At 35.9% G+C, this 24,781-nt stretch overlaps 1 protein-coding gene across 1 annotated transcript; it reads left to right on the top strand.

Annotated features, from left to right (window-relative positions):
- The first annotated feature begins 21,835 nt into the window (after positions 1–21,835).
- Positions 21,836–22,567, top strand: LOC149945645 (zinc finger MYM-type protein 1-like). Its single transcript, XM_090176651.1, has one exon. It carries the CDS (start codon positions 21,836–21,838, stop codon positions 22,565–22,567), a length of 732 nt encoding a protein of 243 aa, XP_090032777.1.
- Positions 22,568–24,781: the final 2,214 nt, after the last annotated feature.

The raw sequence follows: 24,781 nt of genomic DNA, 5'->3' as shown, positions 1-24,781 counted from the left end.
GTATTGGTTTTTAGCAAAATTATAAATTATACTAACTCGCACTTCTGATATAATTATTTTGATAAAGGGATAAATTATAATTATTATATAATATAAAATAAGTTTATTCAATTTTTAACCTATCTGAGGGAACTTTATTCCCTAGGACGGGATTTACAATCACCGTGTCTGTTTGTTTGTGTGTGTGTCTCTCTGTTGTTCACAGTACCGGGGCGTTCATATTTTAGAAAAGGGTGTATAGTCTTTAAATCACCAGCATTTAAATTCTTGTTGGTTTTGCGACGTGGGTGGGGACTGTGGGTGTTTGGTTTGCGTTTTTGTTTTGCGTGTAGTATTTGTGTTGGGTATGTACGGTATTCCTACTTTCGATCGTCTTTTTATTTAATTTTGGGACGGACCGAGCAATAACGGTTACGGTTAACATCTTAGCATCCAAAAGGCAAGGTTTGCACATAACGTTCACGGTAAACGTCTGATTATCATTTGCGAAATCGTCGGAAAGGATAAGAACCCGCGCCGTCCTGTTTGGCAGGCGAGTGTTCTACCACAGAACCACCGAAACATATTTAGGAGATATGTAAATTAGAATATCAGATCAAGCGGACCTTTTGGTTCTTATTTAAATAAAATGAAATTTCGTATTCAATTTCCATTATTGCGTAGAAGAAATTAAAATGTTGCGGTACATCTATTGAATAAAACCAATCCAGCGATGTGGTTTTGAACCAGGGTGCCACTGACACATAGTACGCTAGTACGATATTTAGAAAAACAGTTTTGGCAAACATCCGTTTTAATTCACGCTTTTATAAAAGTATGACGTCAATATATTCTATAAAATTTTAAAAATTTATAAGTTTAGTTAAAATTAAATAATATTTAAAATATAAAATACAGTCGTGGCCAGGAAGCGAACCAGGGTTATTACTTCAGCTCAGTCATTTACTTTCATTCCCCTTTTTGGAGAAAAAAAATGTCACAGGAAAATTCTTACGAAGAGAGGTTTAATTTGCGTTGCCATATTGTTAGTATGTTTGTTACGGTGTTATGATTGCAAATTTTGCCTTGAATTAACAAAACTTGTAAACGGCATCACAACGACAATAAAGTTATGAAAAACAAAATTAGTATTTACCACGCATACAAACGTATCTTATTCGAAGGCAAATAGTCCAATTTGACTTTTTATAAAAATTAAACGTAGAACGGGATTTATCTAGTGCTCCGCAATACTGCTGCTTGAAGAAATTATAATTAAATAATTTTATGTTAAATTTGTAGCGAAATATATATACTTAGAAAGTTAGCACACATTTCATGTATTTTGAGAAGCGAATGGAGGAACTTAAGTGTATTTTCAAACATAGGAAATGTATTAAGCATTGTATTTTCGGATATTTTAAGAGGTGCTTCGCACACTTTTTACATAGTTTAGACGCCGTATGCAAATAGTAGCCTTGTGTGGCGTCGATGATAAAAATGTTCCAAAGTTTCTTGGTTATAGCTGTTCGTTTACTCGGTATTTATGTACACTACAAAAATCATCATCACAAGCTCAATTGCCACGCGGTTTGAAAGATATATTTGATCAGCATATCCCGTCTGCCCCAAAAGTTGGTTTAAGAGATGAAGGAGTAATTTCCAAGATGGGTTTTCTCCCGAGTCCCAATTTACCCAGATTTAGAAAGTCTTTAGTTTTTCTGTCTTTAGTTTTGTATTATACACGGAGTGGCTTCTTTGTCTTGGCTCCAGCTTTGCCTCCGGCTTTGGACCCTTTGAAATTGAAGAGACAAAATTTTGTTTCTGAATCCGAATAATTATGAAGCCCTATTTGCTAATCACTTCTTGGGTCCACATAGTCAGCACAAAATCATATTTTTGACTTTTATAGGTAATATATATTTATGTTTTATTTAGGATTTTTCGATTGTGGTTCATTAGGGTTTTCGGAAACTTCAACTTCGAGCTGCACATCAGATGATAATTATCAGTCTAGGTATTGTTGTATTATGGAATGCAACATTGGATATACAGACTTTGATGGATGGTATAAAAGAAAAGTGTGTTGCGAAGAAAATGGCAATTGGAACAAGAAATTGCTTCGTTGTCATTGTAAGAAACAATTTCCAACATCATCCCCTCTCTAGTTATATCGAAAAATAGACGTTATTATCGTGGCAATCGTTGTTGGCGCTGGTGAATACATAGCTACTAACTTGTTTAAAAATTTAAATTTAGTAAGGCGAAGTTTGTTCACTAGAGTTCCTTCTTCCTGAAAATGTCAGTACCGCGCCGCTCTTGTTAGTCAAAGTGTTTTTTGAATAAAAACGCGCCGAATAGCTCTCTAAACAACTGAGATTTCTCCTTATTGACACTAAAGGATAATTTAATGAAGAATTCATTCTATCGGTATTTGCTGTCTCTATTAAACCATATATTTTTTAAATTATGTACTAAAAGAAGAAGTCCACTTTCTCTATAATACTGTTTTTAAGATGAAATAAAAGACTAGTTTCACCAGTCCATTCGGGGGCTTCATCAGGAAATGTACAGGAAACAAGTCGTTTTATTTTAGCTTAAATAAATGTCAAATTCACAAAGTCGACTTGTTATTTTCATTTTATTATTATGTATAATTGGCGTTACCGCTATCAACCTTAAATTGTTCGTGTATTAATATAAATTATTAAATACCTAAATGGGTAAAGAGATGCTAATAAATTGGGAATATGATTTCTCTGCAACCATTTGGCATACGATTTTCCGGAAATAAATTGGGCCAAATATGTAAATACAAAATTAATTTATATTGAAAAGAAATCAGATCAGAAAAAGAGGGCCCAATAAAGAAGTAATATTTATGAAACTATAAATGCTAATTAAAGAACTTGTGTTTCATTGCTTTGAGATTTTATAGAAGGCCATAGCTAATAAGTGCGTATTATCCCCTATTTCTTTCTCCTCTATTTTTCAAATTCGGTATAATATGATAGAAACAGATGTTTCTAGAGTACGAAATGTCAGGGCAACCGAGGCTTGCGGTAATTAGTCGGTGGAGTTTATCCGCGATGAGACAGGGTTGCGCGAGAGGCTACTATTAAAGCCGGCACGGGCAATTTTTTTTGTTCTTAAACTCGCTTGAAAGCTAATGCCGCGTTCACAAAGACGTTAAAAATGGTAAATAGCTGAAGTTGAAAGCGTAAGGTAGAAGACGAAGTTAGAAAGCGGCGGTTCACAAACCCGCCGAAAGTCGAAATGAGAGAGAAAATTTCTCAAGACGAAAGGGAAATTGGCGGTCAAAGCGTATCTACTCCAGGGCCGCGTTTAGTAACCGTAATCGGAGAGTAAACAGTTTATCAACCGTTGAAATGCGATTGCTAACGTGACGTAGTATTCTACTGAACGGCCCCAGGCAAATTGACTGAATTTTACGTTGAGTCGTCTGCTATTTTTTTCCGCATCTTAAAAGCTCAAATAGGTTATTTTGACCGAGGGTTATGCTAATTTAAGTATTTTGAATAAATTTGGTAATTTAATAGTTGAAAAATTAATAAAACAACATTTACCAATTCGTATTCTGTCATAATCGTCCGATGGCGCTGCTATGCTATAAATATTTCCTTCATTATCGGACAAATCAATTTGTTTAAAACTACTAGGCAGATTAGAAGTCGCCATGCTTGCAACGTCACGATTGCGTTTATCAACAAAATAAGCGGCTCTTCCAGACGCTTATTTCAATTGCTATTCGATTGCAAACGTGACGTCAATCCCGGAAGTGAAAAAAGTCGTACAGTAGCGAATGCACATTCAACGGTTAAACCGTTTGCTGTTACTGAACGCGGCCCAGTTTGATATTTCGACCTTCGACTGAAAATCACGTGCCTGTTTTGGCCAATAGAGAAGCGATTATGACGTCGTATCGGTCATGTGATACACAAACACCAGTTTTCTCAAGAGCGAGTGGAGTCCGAGGCCCGAGAGAACGAAAGACTTTGTGTACCTCGGGGTTTAAGAAACAAACGAGGTTTATTTAAATTTAAAAAATGTTCTTAGTTCCCTTCAACCGCAGTTTTTACAGTTTTCTGAAAACGTTTTGAACAGAAATGAATATGGAACTGATCGAGATTGTGCAATTTTATTTAAATTATACTTAATCAAATATTTTAAAGGGGGAGATATTTTAAGAAAGTCCTTCAGCCCAAAAGTCACGCGCCGCCCTAAAAGATGGTTAATAGGGACTTAAAACATACTACCAAGATTTTTTTTATATATAATGAAGAGAACTAGCGTATTCGTACCAGGGACGCGCAGAGCTATTTTGGATCAATTATATCTTTTTAGGTCTTTCCGACCAGCTACAAGTGAAGCTTTTCAAACGGGTCATTTTTATATTGGAGTTATATATTCTTGGTCATAGTACTTTATATGAACATTAAAAGCTTCGAGCGAAGAAGAATTTTTTAGCAACGGTAATGAATTAGCACTGTTTAACGTGTTTTCATGGAACATAAAAAGGAACATAAGGCAATAAAATATGGATAATTAATCTATATTAATTGCTTAACGACTTCAAAGGGTTATTGGAAATAATAAAATTGCATTTCGGACAACATTAACTACAAATTCGTTGTGAAAATCACTAAGACGTTCTATTATAGACATAATATTCCAGTCATATTTACAAAAAATAAGAAGTTTAGGTGGCCAAAGTGGTGTTTTCCTACTTTCCAAACGTTGCTGAAAATTTTATTTTCGCTCGAAGATTCTAAAACCAACCACCGGAAGTGTTAATCAAAGATAAGACCGTAATTTATTTTTATTAGAGTGGATTAAACGTTTTACTTCACAGTTCCCCACTACGAGACAATTCGGTACATTTGTTCGAATTACAAATCATTCTGTATGAGTAATTTGATCTACGTGCTTTGATTGACAAACCGAAAAGCGGTTCCCACATGATCGAAATGTTAATATTTAAAGCCCGAATTGTCGTCCAATTGCGGTTTTAATTTTTCTCCAGGTATTTTTTATTTAACTATCTAAAAATCTAACCCAAATCGATAATTTATTTAATTCGAAATGAATGACATTTTCTAAATAATAAATTTATGTTTACAGAAATGTGACGATATTAACTCCATCCTTTAAATGTTGAAATCCTCCAGAACTGTTTCAACGATTTAAAATACGAATTGTTTGAAAATATTTGTATAAAATAATAAAGTTATAAAAATTATGTTGGTGTATTGAATACGCTGTTCTCTAGCGTTCCTTATTTCTATCAATAAAGTGAGTTTCTTGCCTATCATGAAGAAAATGTAATTCCTTATGCTCCAATATACAAATTTTAATCCCATTAGAAATAATACATACATTTTGAATTCCGTTATCATAGAATATAATTATTTTGATAAGATTTTCACTAGAATTGAAAGCGTTCATCAGCCGATTGACATTCTAGGCGAAAGCAAAAAGATAACTCGCAATTTGTGTCCGCCTGAAAGGCCCATCGGCTGAAACAGGGCCATCTTTACCTTTCAGGTGCCCCTGGGCAAATAATATCAGGCACTCATTTTCATATCACCGTGTCTTTATTGAATACTTTACAATTAAATTATAAAAGGCTGGACGGTGCCCCTTCAGAGCGCGGCGCCCTAGGGCTAAGCGCTTCCTAGACCAATGGTAGAGATGGGCCTGGGCTGAAGTACTCAAGTATAATTAAACATCCTCCAAACTGGATTTTTTAATTTGGATTTTGTTATTAAATGTGTTAAAATATTTTCGTTAGACTTATGTTTTTAAGTAGCTCCTTCGTCACTATCTTTGAAAAGCACCTCATGTTATGTGTTATCAGAATTTCAAACCAACAATAATCGTAAATATTTTACAATGAAACTAAAGGATGCGATTAACTTTATTTAATTTTATTAACGCATTAAAGTAATAGCGTTTTTAAAATGTTTTGCCTGGTCAAAAATCAGAGTTCGAATAACTGCATAAGTAGGCAGGAAAGAGGTTTCACCATCCGTCATGGTTATCTCCAGCTTCCATTGAATCATCGGTCCTTAGCATTTTTTTTGGGATTTTCCATCGATCGCCCCTAGTTGCACTTTCCCACGATCGACCTCTGTTGCACGCTATGCCCAGCATCCTACGTAGCACCTCCCGTCGTTCAACCTCCGTTGCAGGATTATAGTTGTAATTTCTTTGATTTCGTTGCGCTACGCTGAAGCCAATAATAGATGCATGGAAAACTCTTATCTAATGTTTTTGGTCGTTGAAAACCATTATATGCCTACAGATATAATAAGCTTCGTTTGATGTTATGAGAGTCCAGAAGGCTTTATTCTACAAGTTGATTTCGATAGTAAAACAGGAAGAACTATCTGCGTATTCTTTGATCTAATAGTTGTTTCAATAAGAAAAAATCCAGTACCTCTACACGTGGAAGTGCTGTACGTATGCCGACGGAACATTCAACTAAAATCTCTATTTAGTCTTTGGATTTTTGGTCTTGCCACTTCAGTGCTACCAAGTTACCGAGCGAGTGATTTTGATTCATCTATCCTTGACTAGAAGACAAAGTGCCTAGGCTTTGTATATTTTTAAAATTTAATTATTAGTATTTTAGCGATTGAGTTCATTTGACATGGCTAAAAAACTTCACTGGTCGAGAGGTAATACCTGTTGTATTCCGAATTGCTTAAGTAATACAATGTCATCGAAAAACATAAGCTTTCATCGGTTTCCAAAGGAGAAAATGATAAGAGATGAGTGGGTTCGAAGAATTAGATTTGTTTCACATAAGATGGCCAACTCACCAGTTATAAAGCATAGGTTAAGTAGTAATACACCGATTAAAGACACTATTACTTGGATACCTTCTAAAAGACAGTTTGTATGCGGGCTTCATTTCCAGAAAGATGGCGTGAAACAAAAAAGTGACAGGTTTCCGATATTCATCAGTAACTACACATTTCCCCAACACATTTCTACCACAAGAGAACGTGATGTTTGTATTCCTGAGGTTGCTGCAAATATAACTTTCGGCTTTGATGAAACTGCGGGGGAAATCGTTTTGATCGAAGAGCTTTCAGACTGTGGGCATGCTGAAAACGGTTGCAATGATCATACTTATTATTCCACCTACGGCACTGTTCCGGGTGAACATCGAAATCTTTTATCAAACAATAACAGGTAGTGAAAGCAAAAATGATTTTTTAGAAGATCAGTTGGCTAAATGCCACGAAGAAATTGCCAAACTTCGGGATACATTATCTAGTTTTGAAAGTTTGTTACGAGAGAAAGATGCCAAAATCGAAGAAAGGTCATAGCAAGATAAGTTTTGTTATAAAAACATTTCCAGAAATACACAACAGTTAAAGTTCTACGCTGGTTTTCATACCGAAGAAGATTTTACAGCTTTATATAACTTTCTAGAAGAAGATTTCTCTAAATTGAAATTTTATAATAGTGCAAAAAGTTATGTGCGGAAGAAACCAAGAAATGAGTCCAGCTAAGGTAGACTGCTTTCTTTGGATTTAAAAAATCAGATGTTTTTGGTGATGTGCCGTATATGGGCTGGTTTATTAGAAGAAGATTTGGGCTATAGGTTTGGAATAAGTGTTCAAACTGTTAGTAATGTACGGGTATCATGGGTGGATTTATTGAACAAGAGACTAACTCGCATACCAATTTGGCCATCACGCATGGTAGTGGATGAATTTATGCCACATCAATTTAAAGAATTATAACCTACTACTCGTTTGTTAATCGACTTTACCGAACTCTTCATTGAGAAACCCAACCACTACACTACTCAAAGTATTCACAATACAAAAAGTATAACACCGCTAAAGGCCTATTAGGTATTACACCTTATGGTTTTGTAAGCTGTGCATCAGAGTTGTCACCCGGGAGAATTTCAGATAAGGAAATTACTAAAAACAGTGGATTAATGGACATGCTAGAAAGATGCGATAGCGTGCTGGCAGACCGTGGCTTTATCATAGAAGATGATTTAGAACACAGGGGCGTAAAGTTAAATAAACCACCATTTATAGGTAAAAAAACTCAACTTTCAAAAGCTGAGGTTGAGAAAACTAGACAAATTGCCAATTTACGTATCCACATTGAACGGGTAATTGGAGAAATAAAAAAAATAGAATTCTTAAATATGTTTTTCCCAACTCTATGCATGATCAAATTAATAAAATTTGGATGATTTGTGGTTATTTAGCAAATATAGTTAACTAACCACTGCTTGATAGGACACCACAAAAAAATTAAAGTGATACAACACTCAAAGAACAAATAGCAGGCCCACCAATCATTTAAAATGCAGTCAACAATTTAATCTATAAATTATTTTGAAAATATTTCTTTGTATTGTCTTGGTATTGCCTATATTTTTGTAAAAAGTTATTAAAATAGAAATCACAAAGCTTTGGAACCATTATTTAACTAAAAAGGTTTTTATCGAACCTTATTCTGGGGCAGAAAAAGTGTTTTCCTTGTTTCTATGAAAGTAATAAAATATTATGTTGATACTGTATTCTTTTGGAAAGTGTAGTAATTTTTCAAATTAACTGTAGTCTTTTTAGAAATTACAGTTTTTTTGGCAGCTGATAAAGGTGGAGCTTTTTGAGACGAAGATGCAGGAGGTTGCGCTGTTGTTTCAATGTCTTGCAGATCTAGCTTTCTTTTAAACGTTGGTACATTTGATTTACTACGAGGACTCTCCCCCAACACATTTCTAATTTCCGGCGAATTTCCTTCGTTTACTTGGTATGGTTTTTTCTTCCTGCTCGACAAATTTTCCTTTTCTTTACCATTAACTCCCAGTCCCAATGTATCCTAGGCAAAGGCTTATCCTTACACCGTTTTGGTGTGTTGGTAACATCTCCCATGTTAAATGTACAAGTGCTATAGAAATGAATACGTAAGTAATTTTCTTTATAAAGTATTACGTTTAAAAGAAATTTTGGTTTTACCGTTTCTTCCCGCAGAACGTTGCATAAAACTGAACTAATGAGGTCCCAAGGGCCAAGGATAATAGTAAATCTGCCTTCTCTGAAACGGCAATTACGCAGGCGCAAAGATTTGACTTTGGCTTGACTCCGAACAAAATTCAAACGGGTTGGACCGACCAACCGAAATTTTTATGCAGTCTTTTCCCCTCGCAATTATGAAGGGGGGCGAACCAGAGAGATAAATTATTATTGAAACCACTATTGCAGATTCTGGTTGCAAAATTTATGGACAAGCAACCAAAATTAACACCAACTTTAGAAAGTAGGAAGTACTATATTATCCACTACAGAAATTTTAAATCATACTTATCGCTTGGTCTTCGGCTTACTAAAATACACAGAGGTTTACAATTCAATCAAAGCCCATGGATTAGATATATATAGAAGTCAATACTCAACCTCGAAAAAAAGCAAAAGATGAGATTAGCAAGTCATTTTTCAAACTTACAACGCTTTCCTTGGTAAGTTCCCAGCAAACACAAAAACGTCCTTTGGACATCCGATAGACGTCACACTCGGATCTTGCCTTCGTCCGTAGGACATCCCAAAATCCGGGGTTGACGTCGGTTGGACGTTAAAGGACGTCCAAATGTCCGGTTTGTCTATAGCCGTAGTACGTCCCGGGGACGAGTTTTCGGACGTCCAACGGCGATTACGGCGGTCGTCCCCTGGATGTCTTTCTATAAAACCTAGAGATGTCTTTAGGCCTTAAATTTGGTTCAATCGTTGCTCAATAGGGATGAAACTAGGACGTTCATTGGATATCGTATTCTGAACAAATAATTTAAAAAGCCAAACTTGTTATTAAAATTTTATTAAAAACATTAAAATACAAGATAATGGAAAAAATCCAGCAACAAGTGTACAATTTGATTGTAATAACACGAACTCTGCATAAAAATTAAGAACATAAATTTATTATATAAGGTTATAAAATTTTTACGATAGGTTTTCGAAAGTTGGAAACTCAAGTATTAGCAGTTAACATATAAATTACAAAACTTATATAGTTATTTAATTTTTAAATAACAAAATAAATTTCGAACTAAACTATTAAAAAATTCAATAACCTTCCTTATACAAATGTAAAAAAAAACAATAAAATTAATTTTCAAATCAGAAGCAAAATAAAACTATGCTTTTAATATATATCCAAATCTTACTTTTGGAATTACAATTTAACTATATAAAATATCACAGTATAAAATAAAGCTTTAGGCGAACCACTCAGTGAGAGTAATGAATAATAAACTTACAAAGTTAAATTGAAACATGTACAGGTCCAAAATGAACTTTAAAAACAGGGAACCTTCCCTAACATTCGGAGAATTCAACGCAAATCTTACTTTTGGAATTACAATTTAACTATATAAATTATCACAGTATAAAATAAAGCTTTAGGCGAACCACTCAGTGAGAGTAATGAATAATAAACTTACAAAGTTAAATTGAAACATGAACAGGTCCAAAATGAACTTTAAAAACAGCGAACCTTCCCTAACATTCGGAGAATTCAACGCAAATCTTAATTTTGGGTTTCCAAATTCAATATATAAAATATAACAGTATGAAATAAAGCTTTAGGCGAAACGTTCAGTGAGAGTAATGAATAATAAACTTAAAAAGTTAAATTGAAACATGTACAGGTCCAAAATGAACTTTAAAAACAGCGAACCTTCCCTAACATTCGGAGAATTCAACGAAAATCTTACTTTTGGAATTCCAAATTCAATATATAAAATATAACAGTATGAAATAAAGCTTTAGGCGAACCGTTCAGTGAGAGTAATGAATAATAAACTTAAAAGGTTAAATTGAAACGTGTACAGGTCAAAAATGAACTTTAAAAACAGCGAACCTTCCTTAACTTTCGGAGAATACACTGCAAATTTTACTTTTGGAAATACAAATTCACTAAACTATTGGTAAAATGGTACTATTGGGAATCCGCCGCAATTTTGTTTTTATTTCTTTTTTTTAAACATTCCTTGGAGAATACATTTTTATTAAATATTAACCCCCGCTTTTTGAGAATCATTGAGAATTTAATTTATATTTCCAAATTCATACATTCCGTTATATTTCCTAATATATGTAGAATATACAGCGCAATTTTGGTCCTAATTATAAATTTTGATATATCGTAGGGTACATGACGGTAGTATTACTACTTTTGAACTTTACTACGATTTGATATCTTTGTTGTAATATAGAATGATATAATAATAATGATAATATATTGAACCTAACCTAACCTAACCAATTTAATCGTATCATAGGTTAGGTTAGGTTAGACTATTTTTACCAAGTTTTCGTATTGTCTGTACACCACTAACCTAACCTAACCTAATAGTGCGTGGCGTTATGTAAAAAAAACCTTCTCGTGTGCACGTAAGTGAAAGAGTATGGTGGGTGGTACCCAAATTTTCAGAAAAATGAGGAGAATCCGAATATCGATGGTACAACTTTGGGGGGCACGTCTGGGTGGCGGTAGCCCACCCAATAGCTTTTCAGGGATTAATAATTAGTAATTAATTAAGTAATTAATTAATTATTGTTGAAATGCTTTAGAACTTACATATATACACTAATTACCACCCTGGTTTAGCAAAACCTAATATATGTTAGGTATTTTAGATAGGGGGCGCTATATACTCCGCCCCTTCGCACTTTTGAAGTTAACTCAGTTTTTGAAATAAACTACGTGATGTAGGGTATCAAATTAAAGCTTATAACCTCAAAACTAACACTATGTAAACTAGAATGACCCTGGGTGTATTTATGCAAAGTATTAAATATAGGTGGCGCGTCAAACCATAACCCCAGATACTTTGATGTCGCCGTTTGGAATATAACCGCACGGTGTAGGGTATCAAATGAAAGCTTTTACGTCAAAAAGTATTATTTTTTTAAAATTGTAGTTTCAAGGGGTATACTCACACAAAATAAAAAGTTTCCAGAGCCATAAAGTTAGAAAGGTTATATGAAACCATGCTCGCATAGAACGGGAGAGAGATAAGCGGCCGAATAAGGCAAAGGTCTCCGGTTATAACACCTAACTGTTACACGAATGAAAAACCAAATTTCAGGGCTATTATTTAGGGTCATGTGGATCGATAGCGTTTGTTGATTTCGAGAACCTCGATTTATTTAGCAAAGAGTTTCGGTCAGCTAAGGAAACGTTCGTTTTCTGGGAATTGAAAATTATTTTTAAGATGTCACGGGCGCCTAAACGTGATAGCTGCGTGTTTTGTAAAAAGGATACCAGAGAAAACCTTGTGGAAAATCCAGCAAATTCTACTTACGAGACTATATCTTCTTTATTGACGAAATATGCAGATCAAGAAGACGTTGACAGCCAAGAACTTCTAAATTTCCTGGATGGAAATGTAACAGTTGAAAACTTAAAGAAGCGAAGATAAAGTGGCATATGACCTGTTATAAAAAATTTTCTCTGAAGTCTCGTGGAAGTCAAATTGAAAAACGTTATCGAGAAAAATTGAAATCTGAAGCTAGCCGCTTCTACTAGCAGGGGTCAGACTGAGAGTGTACCATTGGCCTTTACGAGAAGCAAAACCCCCAAGTACTCTAAACTTCTTTGCTTCTTTTGTGATAACAAAGAAACTAAACGGCACCCTTTACATATTATATCTTATGATTCAAGCGGTGCATCTTTAAGAGAAGCAGTTGAGTTAAGTGAGAACGACACATGGAGGGTACGATTAAATGAATGTATAAATGAAACGGACGCACACGCAGTAGATATTATGTATCACTTGCAATGTTGGTTAAAAAACGTAACTAACGCTTTACGATCCAAGACGTTAATGGCAGCTCCACAGAAAGTTAAAAAGGCGGCAGTGGTAGCTTCGGGCATCGAGTTCCTTAATCTAGTTGAAGAGGACTTTGCACAGAATACAATGAAAGTCATATCTATGGCTGAACTTCATGCCTTGTTCTTAAATATTTGTATTTCAAATGGTCTTGACCAAACTAAAGACGAAATTATGTCAAGAAGGCAACTGAAAGATTTTTTAAAAGATGAAGTACTAGGAATCGAGTTTTCTCAACCAAAACAAAAGCGCTCCTCGGAATTAGTGTCTTTGAGAGGCACTAAAGACGCGGCTTTAACCACTTTGAAAGACGAAGATAACCAAGAGTTTCAGGTCAGGAGTTTGTTCACACCACCCAGCGGAAGAAGAAGAATGTAGAACACTGTGCAAACAGCTCTCGGACTCCTGGAAAAGTAATATTCCGGAAAATGTCGCCTTCGAAGCCGAAAAGTTACGTAAAAAGTTAGAATCGATGAAATTGGCCGAAAAAATAGAATCGTTTTGCGATAAGTTTTCATTTAAAAATCCAACATTCAAATTCTTGAAACAGTCTATGAATATGGTTCATTCCTTGCTCGCATTCATTCGAGCCGTTCGTAGTGCTGACTGGGAGCTTAGATTGTCAGCGCTAGACGATTTAACGAAATATTTTTTCTCGATGGATCTGCGAAACTATTCGGCGATGTCGGCGTGGCATTTGGCAGAAATGAACGAATTAAAACATAACGACAGTCAGACTTGGAACGAGCTTAAGAGAGGTGAATGGAGCCCGAACAAAAGTGTTGCTCCATTTTGCAATTTAGGTGGCGATGAAGCTCTTGAACAGGAGAATAGGAAGATGAAAGTTTTTGGTGGTTTAGTTGGTATTACCTTACGACCGGAAACTCTAACGAAATTCTTCTTAGTTGCTCCACACCTTTCGAGACTCTCAGAAGAAGCTAAAGCCATGGTTGGAACTAATTTGATTACTTGTTAAAAAGAAACGAAACACCACGAAAATAAAGAATCAGTATCGTCCCGGAAATTGAAGAACGTGACAAAGCTTATATCTACCATTGAGACATTCACTAACTCCTTTAGATACGAAGGTAGTGATCTAATCAATCTTGTCACGAAATCTGTTGCACCCGAAGTCGTATGCAAAGATGTCTGCGATATGTCAGATATTGGTTCGAAAGAATATCAGAAATTCGTTAAGGAACGCATTATAGATGGAAGTAAAAACCTCTGGGATCCGTTACGCAACATCAACCTGAAACTCTGGAAAACAACGGCCAAGAGCGTGAAGTTGAAAACCAAAGCTGGAGAGGTAGTACTAAAAGAAGACCGAAGTCTATTTCAGCGGCTGATTCTGTTGTGTCGGTCTCGACAAGATCTAAAACTAGAAGATGTAGTCAGTACTTTAGAATTGACTGTGGTCCCACGGGAGCGGATGGTTCTTTAAACCACAGTGGTTATAAAGCCAAAGTAGTTAACCTCCTCCAATCACTAGTCAAATCGAGGGAAAGTCAGAGTGCTTGTCCTGAAGTCGAGCTAAATAGCTCTACAAATATTATGGAAGTATTTGAGGTAGCAATAGTTGATGCAATGGCCGAAGTTCAATCATTAACTTCCAAAAATCTTAACACTTGCGCTGACCTAGCCAGAGAGTTCTGCCATCGTATCTTTACTAAATATGGAACATTCTTAGAGATTCAAGTAGTATTTGACACATACTTAGAGAACTCGTTAAAAAACGCTACACGTTTGAGGAGACAAAAAGGAACAACGCCTGTGCAATATAAAATTGAAAACAACACCCAAATTCGAAATATTTCTTTAAAGAAACTTTTGTCTCACGTAAAAACCAAAGATGAACTTACAGATTTCATTGGAAATGCCTTACTACAAGAAGGTAAAATCTTAAACAAAAACGTAATAGTGTCGTACAAAGAAGAAGCCAAATCTACAAACATTGATGTCTCCGATTAAAAAAGCTCTCACGAAGAGACAGACACTAAATTAATACTCCACGCTATATATTCTTCGAGGAGAGGTGCTACTAGATTGTCCATATTCTCTCCGGACACCGATGTTCTATTTTTGGCTATACGTCGCTACCCTTTACTTTGTCCTCAAAGCACATTTATTCGAACAGGTGTAAAAAAAATTGTAATAAGTTTGAAAGACTATTACAATGCACTAGGGCCACTGAGGTCGTTGGCTCTTCCAGGATTTCAGGCCGTATCCGGTTCTGATGTGACTGGCTGGTTCGCGGGAAAAGCTAAAACGTCATTTTGGAAAGCATTTTTAGACGCGGACGAGGACATTCTGCACGCGTTAGCGTCACTTGGAGAAGGCGAAAACATTTCAGAAGAAATATTCAGTTTATTGGAGAAGATTGTTTGCTTCGTATATCTAAAACCAACGAAGAATGTATCGAAAACAACACTGGGCGAGCTTCGTTGGTGGATTTTTTCAAAAAAAGGTTTGCAAGGAGAAATGCTACCACCTACATCCGCAGCATTGAGACCTGCAATGCGTTGGGCACATTATCAAAGCATGGAATGGGCAAGAGATATAACACCGCATCCCCGATTACCACCACAAGATAATTACGGGTGGTTCGTTCAAGATGGTACCTATCAACCAGTTCTGTGCGACCTTCCTTGCGCTCCAGAGGACGGCAAACCCCCTGTAAATGTGCTTCCCACGCTCCTCGAATTAAATGTACTGAAATGTGCGCGTGTGGGGGCGACTCAGAAAACTGTGACAATTCGTACATAGAAAATGAAAATGTCGAAGACCCTGAAGATTAAAGTGAAGATGATGACAGTGAAACGGAACTTTCTTTTTAAAAGGTGCATTCCCTTTTAAAAATGTTCATTTCTTTAAAAATTTGATATCAAATATATTTATCCATTATTGTTGTATTTAAATAGCTTAATAAATATTTATCTTTCTGTAATAGAAAACCCTTTTATAACCAGAAAAATTGCCTTAACTAATGCGCTCTTAGCCTGCTCTCTGTATATTATAATTTTTGACGTAATAAGCTTTCATTTGATACACTACACCGTGCGGTTATATTCCAAACGGCGACATCAAAGTATATGGGGTTATGGTTTGACGCTCCACCTATCTTTAATACTTTGCATAAATACACCCAGGGTTATTATACTTTACATAGTATTAGTCTTGAGGTTATAAGCTTTTATTTGATACCCTACATCACGTGGTTTATTTCAAAAACTGAGTTAACTTCAAAAGTGCGAAGGGGGCGGAGTTTATAGCGCCCCCTATCTATATATTAGGTTTTGCTTAACTAGGGTGGTAATTAGGGTATATATGTAAGTTCTAAAGCATTTTATTAATAATTAATTAATTAGTTAATTAATTACTAATTATTAATCCCTGAAAAGCTATTGGGTGGGCTACCGCCCCCCAGACGCGCCCCCCAAAGTTGTACCATCGATATTCGGATTCTCCTCGTTTTTCTGAAAATTTGGGTACCACCCACCATACTCTTTCACTTACGTGCACACGAGAAACATAACGCCACGCACTATAACAAAAACAATTTAATCATATCATAGGTTAGGCTAGGTTAGGTTAGACTATTTTTACCAAGTTTTCGTATTGTCTGTACACCACTAATGTGTTTCGCGTGTTCTACTAGACCTATCTCAAAGAAAAACTTAGCAGAAAAGTAAAGCGGAATTTATTAAATTGGAAATAACTGAAATTGGAAATATAACGTAAATACTCCATGTTTCTCGAAAAGCGGGGGTTTATTTTTAATAAAATTGTATTATCCATTGAATGTTCAAAAATAAATAAAATAAAAAACAAAATTGCGGCGGATCCCCAATAGTACAATTCTACCAAACTATTCACGGAACACATTTGAACTATAAGTCCACCATTCAGTGAGAGTGAAGATGAATACTCCATAAAGGTAACGAGTCAAAATAGACTTTGATCAAACATACTTTTCTTCCTACCTCTGTAAAAGACACATTAAAAAAATCGAATTAAAATCATTAAAAAATCAAACAGTTTTTTAATAAAATACTTACTCTTATGATATATTATCAGCGATACTAGAGATTACTATGTTATAATCTTTAACGTTTGTGTAGAACGCATTATGGACTTTATGGTGACCAAACCAGAGATCCTGGCAGTTATAGAGATGCGAAACTCCGCCGAAAACCTGACAAAAAAATGCAAGCATCAGCGCCGCCCTTCGGCCGGAAGGAAGCCCCGTTTCAAGCCGAGAGACGCAAAAATTGTAAACAACGGTAACAATCCTAGGATCTCTGCGATTACTCCCCACTTACAGGCGTCGCTGCGATCGGCAAAAATTTAAAAAAAACTGATTTGCTTAGGGTATAGGGAGTTTCGCATCTCTATAACTGCCAGGATCTCTGACCAAACTATCGAGTAATGGCGTCGTACAAAAGAAACTACAAACTGGGCTACCAGATATTTTAAAAGGACTTTAGCGCGGCCAGCTTAGATCAGCTTTTTCACAGTAATTGGCTGTGATTGTAGAAATAATTCATCAAATGAAAATAATGGAAATAAAAATTAAGAAAAGAATAATATAAAAAAATAAAAAAATTAAGAACAGATAAAATTAATTAAATAATTAAGTAGTTCTGATTTAACACGTAATTTCATTAATTCACGTTAAATAAACTCGTAAATTTAAATAATAACATTCTTAATAAAATTAATATTTTGTGGTTCATTAATCATTATCAGATCAAATACAAATACAGGCGAAACAAATTAAAATTAATTGCTGATAAACGCGCCTCTAGATAGCATTGATGGACGAAACATTTCGGACGAATAGTGGAGATCCATGCGACGTCGATTGGGCTGAATATCGGATGTCGCGAAATTGGTACTACGAGGACTAAAATGGGACGTCCGTTATTCGTCCCGTAGGACGAATTTTTGACGGGACCGAGCTGGGCTCTATGGACCATGTTGGGACGTCCCAGGGACGATTTGTGTTTGCTGGGTTAATATTTATTAAAAATAAATAAACCTTGAATTATTAAGGAAAAAAAACTATTTGTATGAAAATACTTGAAAAACTTCGCAATCGCCGAAACACACAATTAGTTCATAATGAAAAACAAGTACAACAAATGGGAGCATCACATCGGTTAACAAGAGCAAGAATTTTTAATGAAAATCTCGTAGGGATAGAGATGGCTAAGAAAAAGTAATAAAATAATTTATTTTATTAAGAGTTTTGTGTTCTTTTAAAAATTATTTTCAACTAGGATGCTGCTTAATCGATCAATATATGTTGGATTTAGTATCCTTATCGTCAGCAAAACCTGCATGAATGAGTTTAATTAAAATGAGATAATGAGACGCTATGGATCTAAACCAAAGCTGTGCTTCACACACACTGACTCAATATGTTACCTGTTTTAGTCTGACGATATTTACAACGACATGGCAACGTCTACCCATCTTTATGATTTTTCAGACTATCTTAAAGATCATATGCTTATTAGTGAAACCAACAAAAAACAACTCGAATTTATGAAAGATGATTTATGCGGTTGACTTAGCCTCTTTCGTTGGTCTTAACCAAAAGTGTATTCCCTGGAGAGTAAAGGAGCAGATATAAATAATGCCAATGGTTTCGATAGACATTTTGTCAAGAAAAATATTAAACATAACTCCTATCCGGATTGTTTAGTTACGCAACGTTTAACGTTAGCGAACACAAATAAAATAGTATCACAAAATCATAAGCGATATTCCACAAATACTACTAAAATCGCGTTAGGCCATTTTGATAGTAAAAGATATGTTATAGATGGTATTGAAAAACTGGAATTTGGTAATCACCGAATTGCAACATTCAATAATAAACAGTAGATTTCGAAGCCTTTGCAATGTACACTCTAAGAAATTACCGTAAGCGAACGGTAATTAATAAAATTAACAGTCATATGAACGTATAAAATTTTGTCGTAAAATCAACTGTCAAAGTAGTGTTATGGTACTTAACGGTAACCCGATATTTAAAATAACTGTGAAATGGAATTCGAAATTTTGACCGTTAAATAAACAGTGATAATATACAGGATGTTTCAGGGGCGTAGGAACCGGGGGGCAGGGGGGGCTTTGCCCCTCCCTAGAACTTTGCTGGGAGGGGCAACTAGTGTTATTTCCCCCTCCAACCTTTTGGTCAGTTGAAATTTTCAAAAGGCTCAAATTCTCAATTTAAAAACCTATAAAGCTTATAGAACCTCATATGTTTTGAAATTTTTCTTTTCCCGCTAATTTACTTAAAAAAGAATACAGTAAAAATGCATTCGGAGAAGCTACAAAAAATTCAAAAATTTAACCTACTATTTTTTTAAATGATGTATTTTCTAAGTTACGTTTTAAATTGGCTGAGAGTCACTGAGACTCTATGCGATTTTCTACTCTTATACTGAAGGTGGCTATAGCAGACGACGGATTTTCTATAATTCGTCGTAACGTCGTTACGTCGCGTCGTAGGAAAAAATAATTTAAAGCCAGTACCTGCTCCAATTTATATAGGACGTTTTAAGTTTTAGTTTCTGTGACCAGTGAATCAGTGATAAAACTTGGTAGAATAAATTATTCGTCAATTCTAGTTTTCAAAACTGAATTACTAAAATAATGACTTCGAAAAAGACAATTCTTGACTTTTTTAACAAAGGGCCAAAGAGACCAAAGCTGACTCAAAATGTCGAAAATGAGGAAAGCGACAACAATGACAGTGGGTCCACGACAACTAGTTTAGGTTTGTAATTTTCTTATTAGTCCAAGCCAGGGTCGTTTAAACCAAATTTGGGCCCCAAGGTAAACTTGGGGTGTGGGCCACTGAGGACCCTCCCTACCAGAGTTGCAACCACGAACCGGATACAAAACGTAGCAATTTAAACATATCCTTAAATTATACTAGATTAAAAATTATAAAAAAACATTACCGGTATTCACTGATTTTTTTTTCTCAGAAATTTGTCAATTTGTATTATTTGTAAAAAACTAACTGTTTAATTTTTAAAATCACGGTATCCATTTATAAACTTAGTTAATAAATGAGATACAAACGTTTACACGACGGGAGTCGAGACGTTATTTTTATGGAGACTTAACTCGTAGAAATGGTACATTATATCTAGTAAGATGAAGATGACCAACTTTCTACTGAAGTTCAAATTCAGAAATGAATACAGATCATCCTGCATTTGCAGACTTAATATACTTAAACAGTTTTTCTAGAACATTCCACAGATATCTACCGAAATCCACAGTTTTCCACTGTTTTTCCATTTCGTAAGTGTGACCAACACACATAATCATTGTTACCAAATAATCAAATATTTCTAAAAATGTGCATCATCGTAATTGTTTTAAAATTTCCAGTTTGTAGTGCGGACCCCCTTGTTGTGTGGGCCCCAAGGCAGTTACATTTTAATATTGTTCATTACTTCATATAATATCTACTTATCTAGATGTTATATCTGAACAAGGTCACTCAGGTGAGGTTCCGCACACCCAAGAGTCTTGCAAGCAGCTCATTGAATTATTAGTCAATCATGATATTAAAAATCAGCCTTATCCAGTTAAACCGTATGAAAATGATCGCCGGAAGCACCATTTTTCGCAACGGTGGTATACTGATTTTCCTTGGCTACATTACGAAAACGATGAGGTCGGTGTATTATGTCACGAGTGCGTTATGGCGCACAAATATAAGCTTTTTACATCGTCTAAAAAAGTTGAATTAAACTTTATTTCAATTGGTATTAAAAATTGGAAAAAAGCTGAAAATAAGTTTAAGAAACATGATAAATCTGAAGCTCACAATGAAGCTGTTGAAAAAAAATTGGCGAAAGCCACTTTGAATTACCCAAATATCTATTCAGGAAGAAATTCAAAGATCGGAAGCTAAAAAGGCAATAACTGCAATATTTACATCTTTGAAGTATCTAAGTAGACAAGGTTTGGCAATCAGGGGCTCTAACGATGACGTAAATGGAAACTTCAACCAGTTAATTATGTTACGCGCAAATGATATCCCAGAGTTAAAAACATGGTTAAGTAGATCCAAACCATTAACCAGTCCAGTAATTCAAAATGAGATTATTGAAGATTTAGCTCGCTTGCTGCTTCGTAAAGTCCTCGATAAAATAAGAGACACTGAATTTAGTTGGATTGTAGACGAAACTACCGACATAGCAGGGAATGAACAAGTGTCCATTAGTATTCGTACAGTTCAAAATATTCTAGAACCCAAAGAATATTTTTTGGGGTTATACGATACTAACAATACAACCGGAGAGACACTTACAAAAATAATTCTAGATGTCCTTACTCGTTGTAATTTACCAATTTCCAACCTAAGAGGGCAATGTTACGACGGAGCAGCAAATATGTCCGGCAAAGAAAGAGGTGTTCATAGCCGAATAAGTGAAATTCAACCATTAGCTCTCTACGTCCACTGCAGCAATCATAGCCTAAATTTGGCCCTACAAGATGTAACAAAAGCCATACCATTAATCCGAAATTGTATGCAATGGATCCACGACGTAGCAGCCGTGATGAAGACGCCAAAACGAAAACATCAATTTCTAGAGATCCTAGCAGAAGATGAAAACTTACCATCTAAACTCCCGAAAACATTGTGCCCTACACGATGGACAGTGAGAGTGGCGTCCATATCTAGCATTTTAGATACGTATCCAGCAGTCCTGGAAATGTTACTAAAGCTCGGAAGAAGCGAAAGAACCCGTTTCTCCCATTGCTAAAGGACTACTTGAACAATTGTAGAAGAGTGAAAATTATCTTGGGATTCTTATTTGTCACGCTGTTTTCGCACCCAGTGAAAGTCTAAGTCTTATACTGGAAGGTCCAACACAGACGGTTTCCGGAGCGAAAGAGGCAGTCAAATTTACTTTATTACATTTAAAGAACATGAGAAACGAGAAGTCATTCGAAGATATTTGGATAAACATGTTAAAAGCCGAATCGAAGTATGATTTAACTCCCGTTACTTTACCTCGTGTCCGTCGTCCGCCTAAAAGATTAGAACAGAGTTCTACTCCGTCCGATCCCCATAGACCAGATACACCCAAAGATAAAATGAGAGTTATGTTTTTTGAAGTCTTAGATTTAATATATAATGAAATATCTAGGCGATTTCAACAACCTGGATTTGATAAATACGAGATTTTAGAGCAAACTCTACTCATTCGGCATAGTGTTTTGGATTTGGAAATTGATGACGCTGATGATGTTAGAAAAGCATTATTAACCGATTACGGATTTGACTTATGGAAACTAAACAAGGAGTTAATCCAACTGCCAATCCTTTTTGAAAATGGGAAATTACCCGAAGTGATTAATGACATTGTTATTAAATTTAGAAGCTTACAGCCAGAAACGCGTCAGCTTTTTTCTCAAGTTCATAAACTTCTTAATTTACTGTTAGTTATACCAGCAACGTCAGCCACAGCCGAGAGATCATTTTCCGTCTTAAGACGAGTTTTTACATATATAAGAAGTACAATGAACCAAAAGCGCCTTAATCACTTATGCCTCCTTACAGTGTATAAGGAGATGGTGGACGACTTAGACGTCGACTCTTTAGTATCCGAATTCGTTCATAAAAACGATTACAGAGTATCAATTTTTGGTAAGATCTAAGAATTAAATGTACAAAATGACAAAAAAAGGAAAAAAGTAGGAATGAATAGAAATGTTTGTAAATACAATATTTAATTAAGTTTAATAAAAAATTAAGATTATTCTTTAAATTAACGTGTTTTTTAAATTTAACTTAAACTGATTTATTTCCTTATACTTTTCAGCTTAACTTTTGATCAAACCTTATTTTATCGACCCCCCGAGACACCCTTTTTCGGGTCCGTTTGACCCCCCCCCCCCCCCAACTTCTTAAACGTTCCTACGCGCCTGGGATGTTTGTTTTTTTGCTCGAAAAAGTGATTTTTTTCAAATCCTATGTTTTCTAGAAAGTTGAAATTTGTACTGTACATTATACGTGCTGGGGGACACTTTCAATCAAAATTGCATCTAAATCGAAAAATATTTTCACGTTAGAGATAAGTGGGTCTGTATACCGATAAGGGGCACCTGCGGGCGGGGGAAACGGGCCCCTATAGGGGCCCCCTTTTGCGGCAATATTCGGCGGGGTCAAAAGGTTAGCTGTTTTACGAGGTTGATTTACGATGTTAGGTCAATAGGTTATCTGCCCCTATGGACACGATGCAAACAGCCGTTAAATAAGGGTGAAACAGGCCCCTATAGGGCCCCCATTTTGCGTACATTTTCGGCGGGGTCAAAAGGTTAGGTCAATAGGTTAGATGATTTACGATAGGTTATCTGCCCCTATTCCGCAGGTGGTGTGGACTGACACGATGTTATGCAAACAGCCGGCCAGTCATAGTTAATAGCTGGAGGCACACCATTTTAGGTCAAAAGGTTAGCTGATTTACGATGTTAGGTCAATAGGTTATCTGCCCCTATGGACACGATGCAAACAATAAATAGGTGTGAAACGGACCCCCTATAGGGGCCCCATTTTGCGTACATTTTCGGCAGGTCAATAGGTTAGGTCAATAGGTTAGATGATTTACGATAGGTTATCTGCCCCTATTCCGCAGGTGGTGTGGACTGACACGATGTTATGCAAACAGCCGGCCAGTCATAGTTAATAGCTGGAGGCACCCCATTTTAGGTCAAAAGGTTAGCTGATTTACGATGTTATAACCCATAAAACCCAAGGTGTTAACCCATTTTAGGTCAATAGGTTATCTGCCCCTATGGCGGTGACACGATGTTATGCAAACAGCCTACCCGTCATAGTGAATGTCGAGTTGGTTGGTTTTCGCCGACAAACACTTTCGGGCCCCCTAAGGGTAGCGTAAAATAGCGGGCGGTCATCGGTAAAAGTGTTTTGGAAAAAAAGAGCAGAGTGTATACAAATTATAAGGTTTTATTTATACATTCAAAGTTACAGTACATTAAGCGGATGAAAACGTTTAAAGATAAAACAATTTATTTTTAATATATTTATGGTTGGTAGATACCATATTAAACAAATTGTAAAAGTTAAATACACAAAACATATTTTGGTTGGCCACTGTTTCTTTAAAATCGTCAATAATTTTAAATGCTGTTACGTAATTGGACGCGTAGCGGACAACGGTATCATACCTTTCATGTTCATCCGATAGAAATAAATTGTTGGGTGCACATGGTTCTTTATACAATATTTCGTAAATTTTACGATAATTATCGGTTATAACGTAACCCATTAATTCAAAGAGTTTTTGGTTCACTTTAAGGAGTTGAATGTGCGAATTAATGAAATATTTGAGTCGGTCCAATTCTCGAGTTTCCGGCGCTTTGATTACGACCGACGCTTCGGATATCGTACTTTGCAAGGTTAATTCTTTTTGGTCAGACATGGCGGCGGTCACTAGCGCGTCTGATAACGGGAACGGTGATCGAAAGGGCAGCCTTTGTGGATCATTTATTTGTTCCCAGTGGCCGTATAAATCATCCCAGGCGCGCGAAGACATTTCAAAGGCCTGGTGTGTGATTTTATTGCATAGAGCTACAGATATATCGAGCTCAGACGTAAAACCCGTAGTAACGAAAAGCTCGGATGAAAGTGAATACCGAGGGTTAACTTTCCGCTGAGTCGGATCAAATTTAGACATTTTAGTGGGCCCAGGAACGTTATCTACACAGCTTCGTTTAGACATGATGCTCGAGAAACGGTTTGTAGTGTACTGCCGATGGATGACGGGGATGAATCCCTTATATAGCGATAATAATTTGGTGACGTAATCAGGATGATGTAATGGGTTGACTCAATGACTCACGCGATTAGTC

Source organism: Leiobunum rupestre, chromosome 5, assembly GCF_980474605.1.
Source record: "Leiobunum rupestre chromosome 5, qqLeiRupe1.1.hap1, whole genome shotgun sequence".
NCBI classification, from domain to species: Eukaryota; Metazoa; Arthropoda; class Arachnida; order Opiliones; family Sclerosomatidae; genus Leiobunum; species Leiobunum rupestre.
Note: the sequence above shows the minus strand (reverse complement) of the source record. Positions and strands in the feature narration are given on the sequence as shown.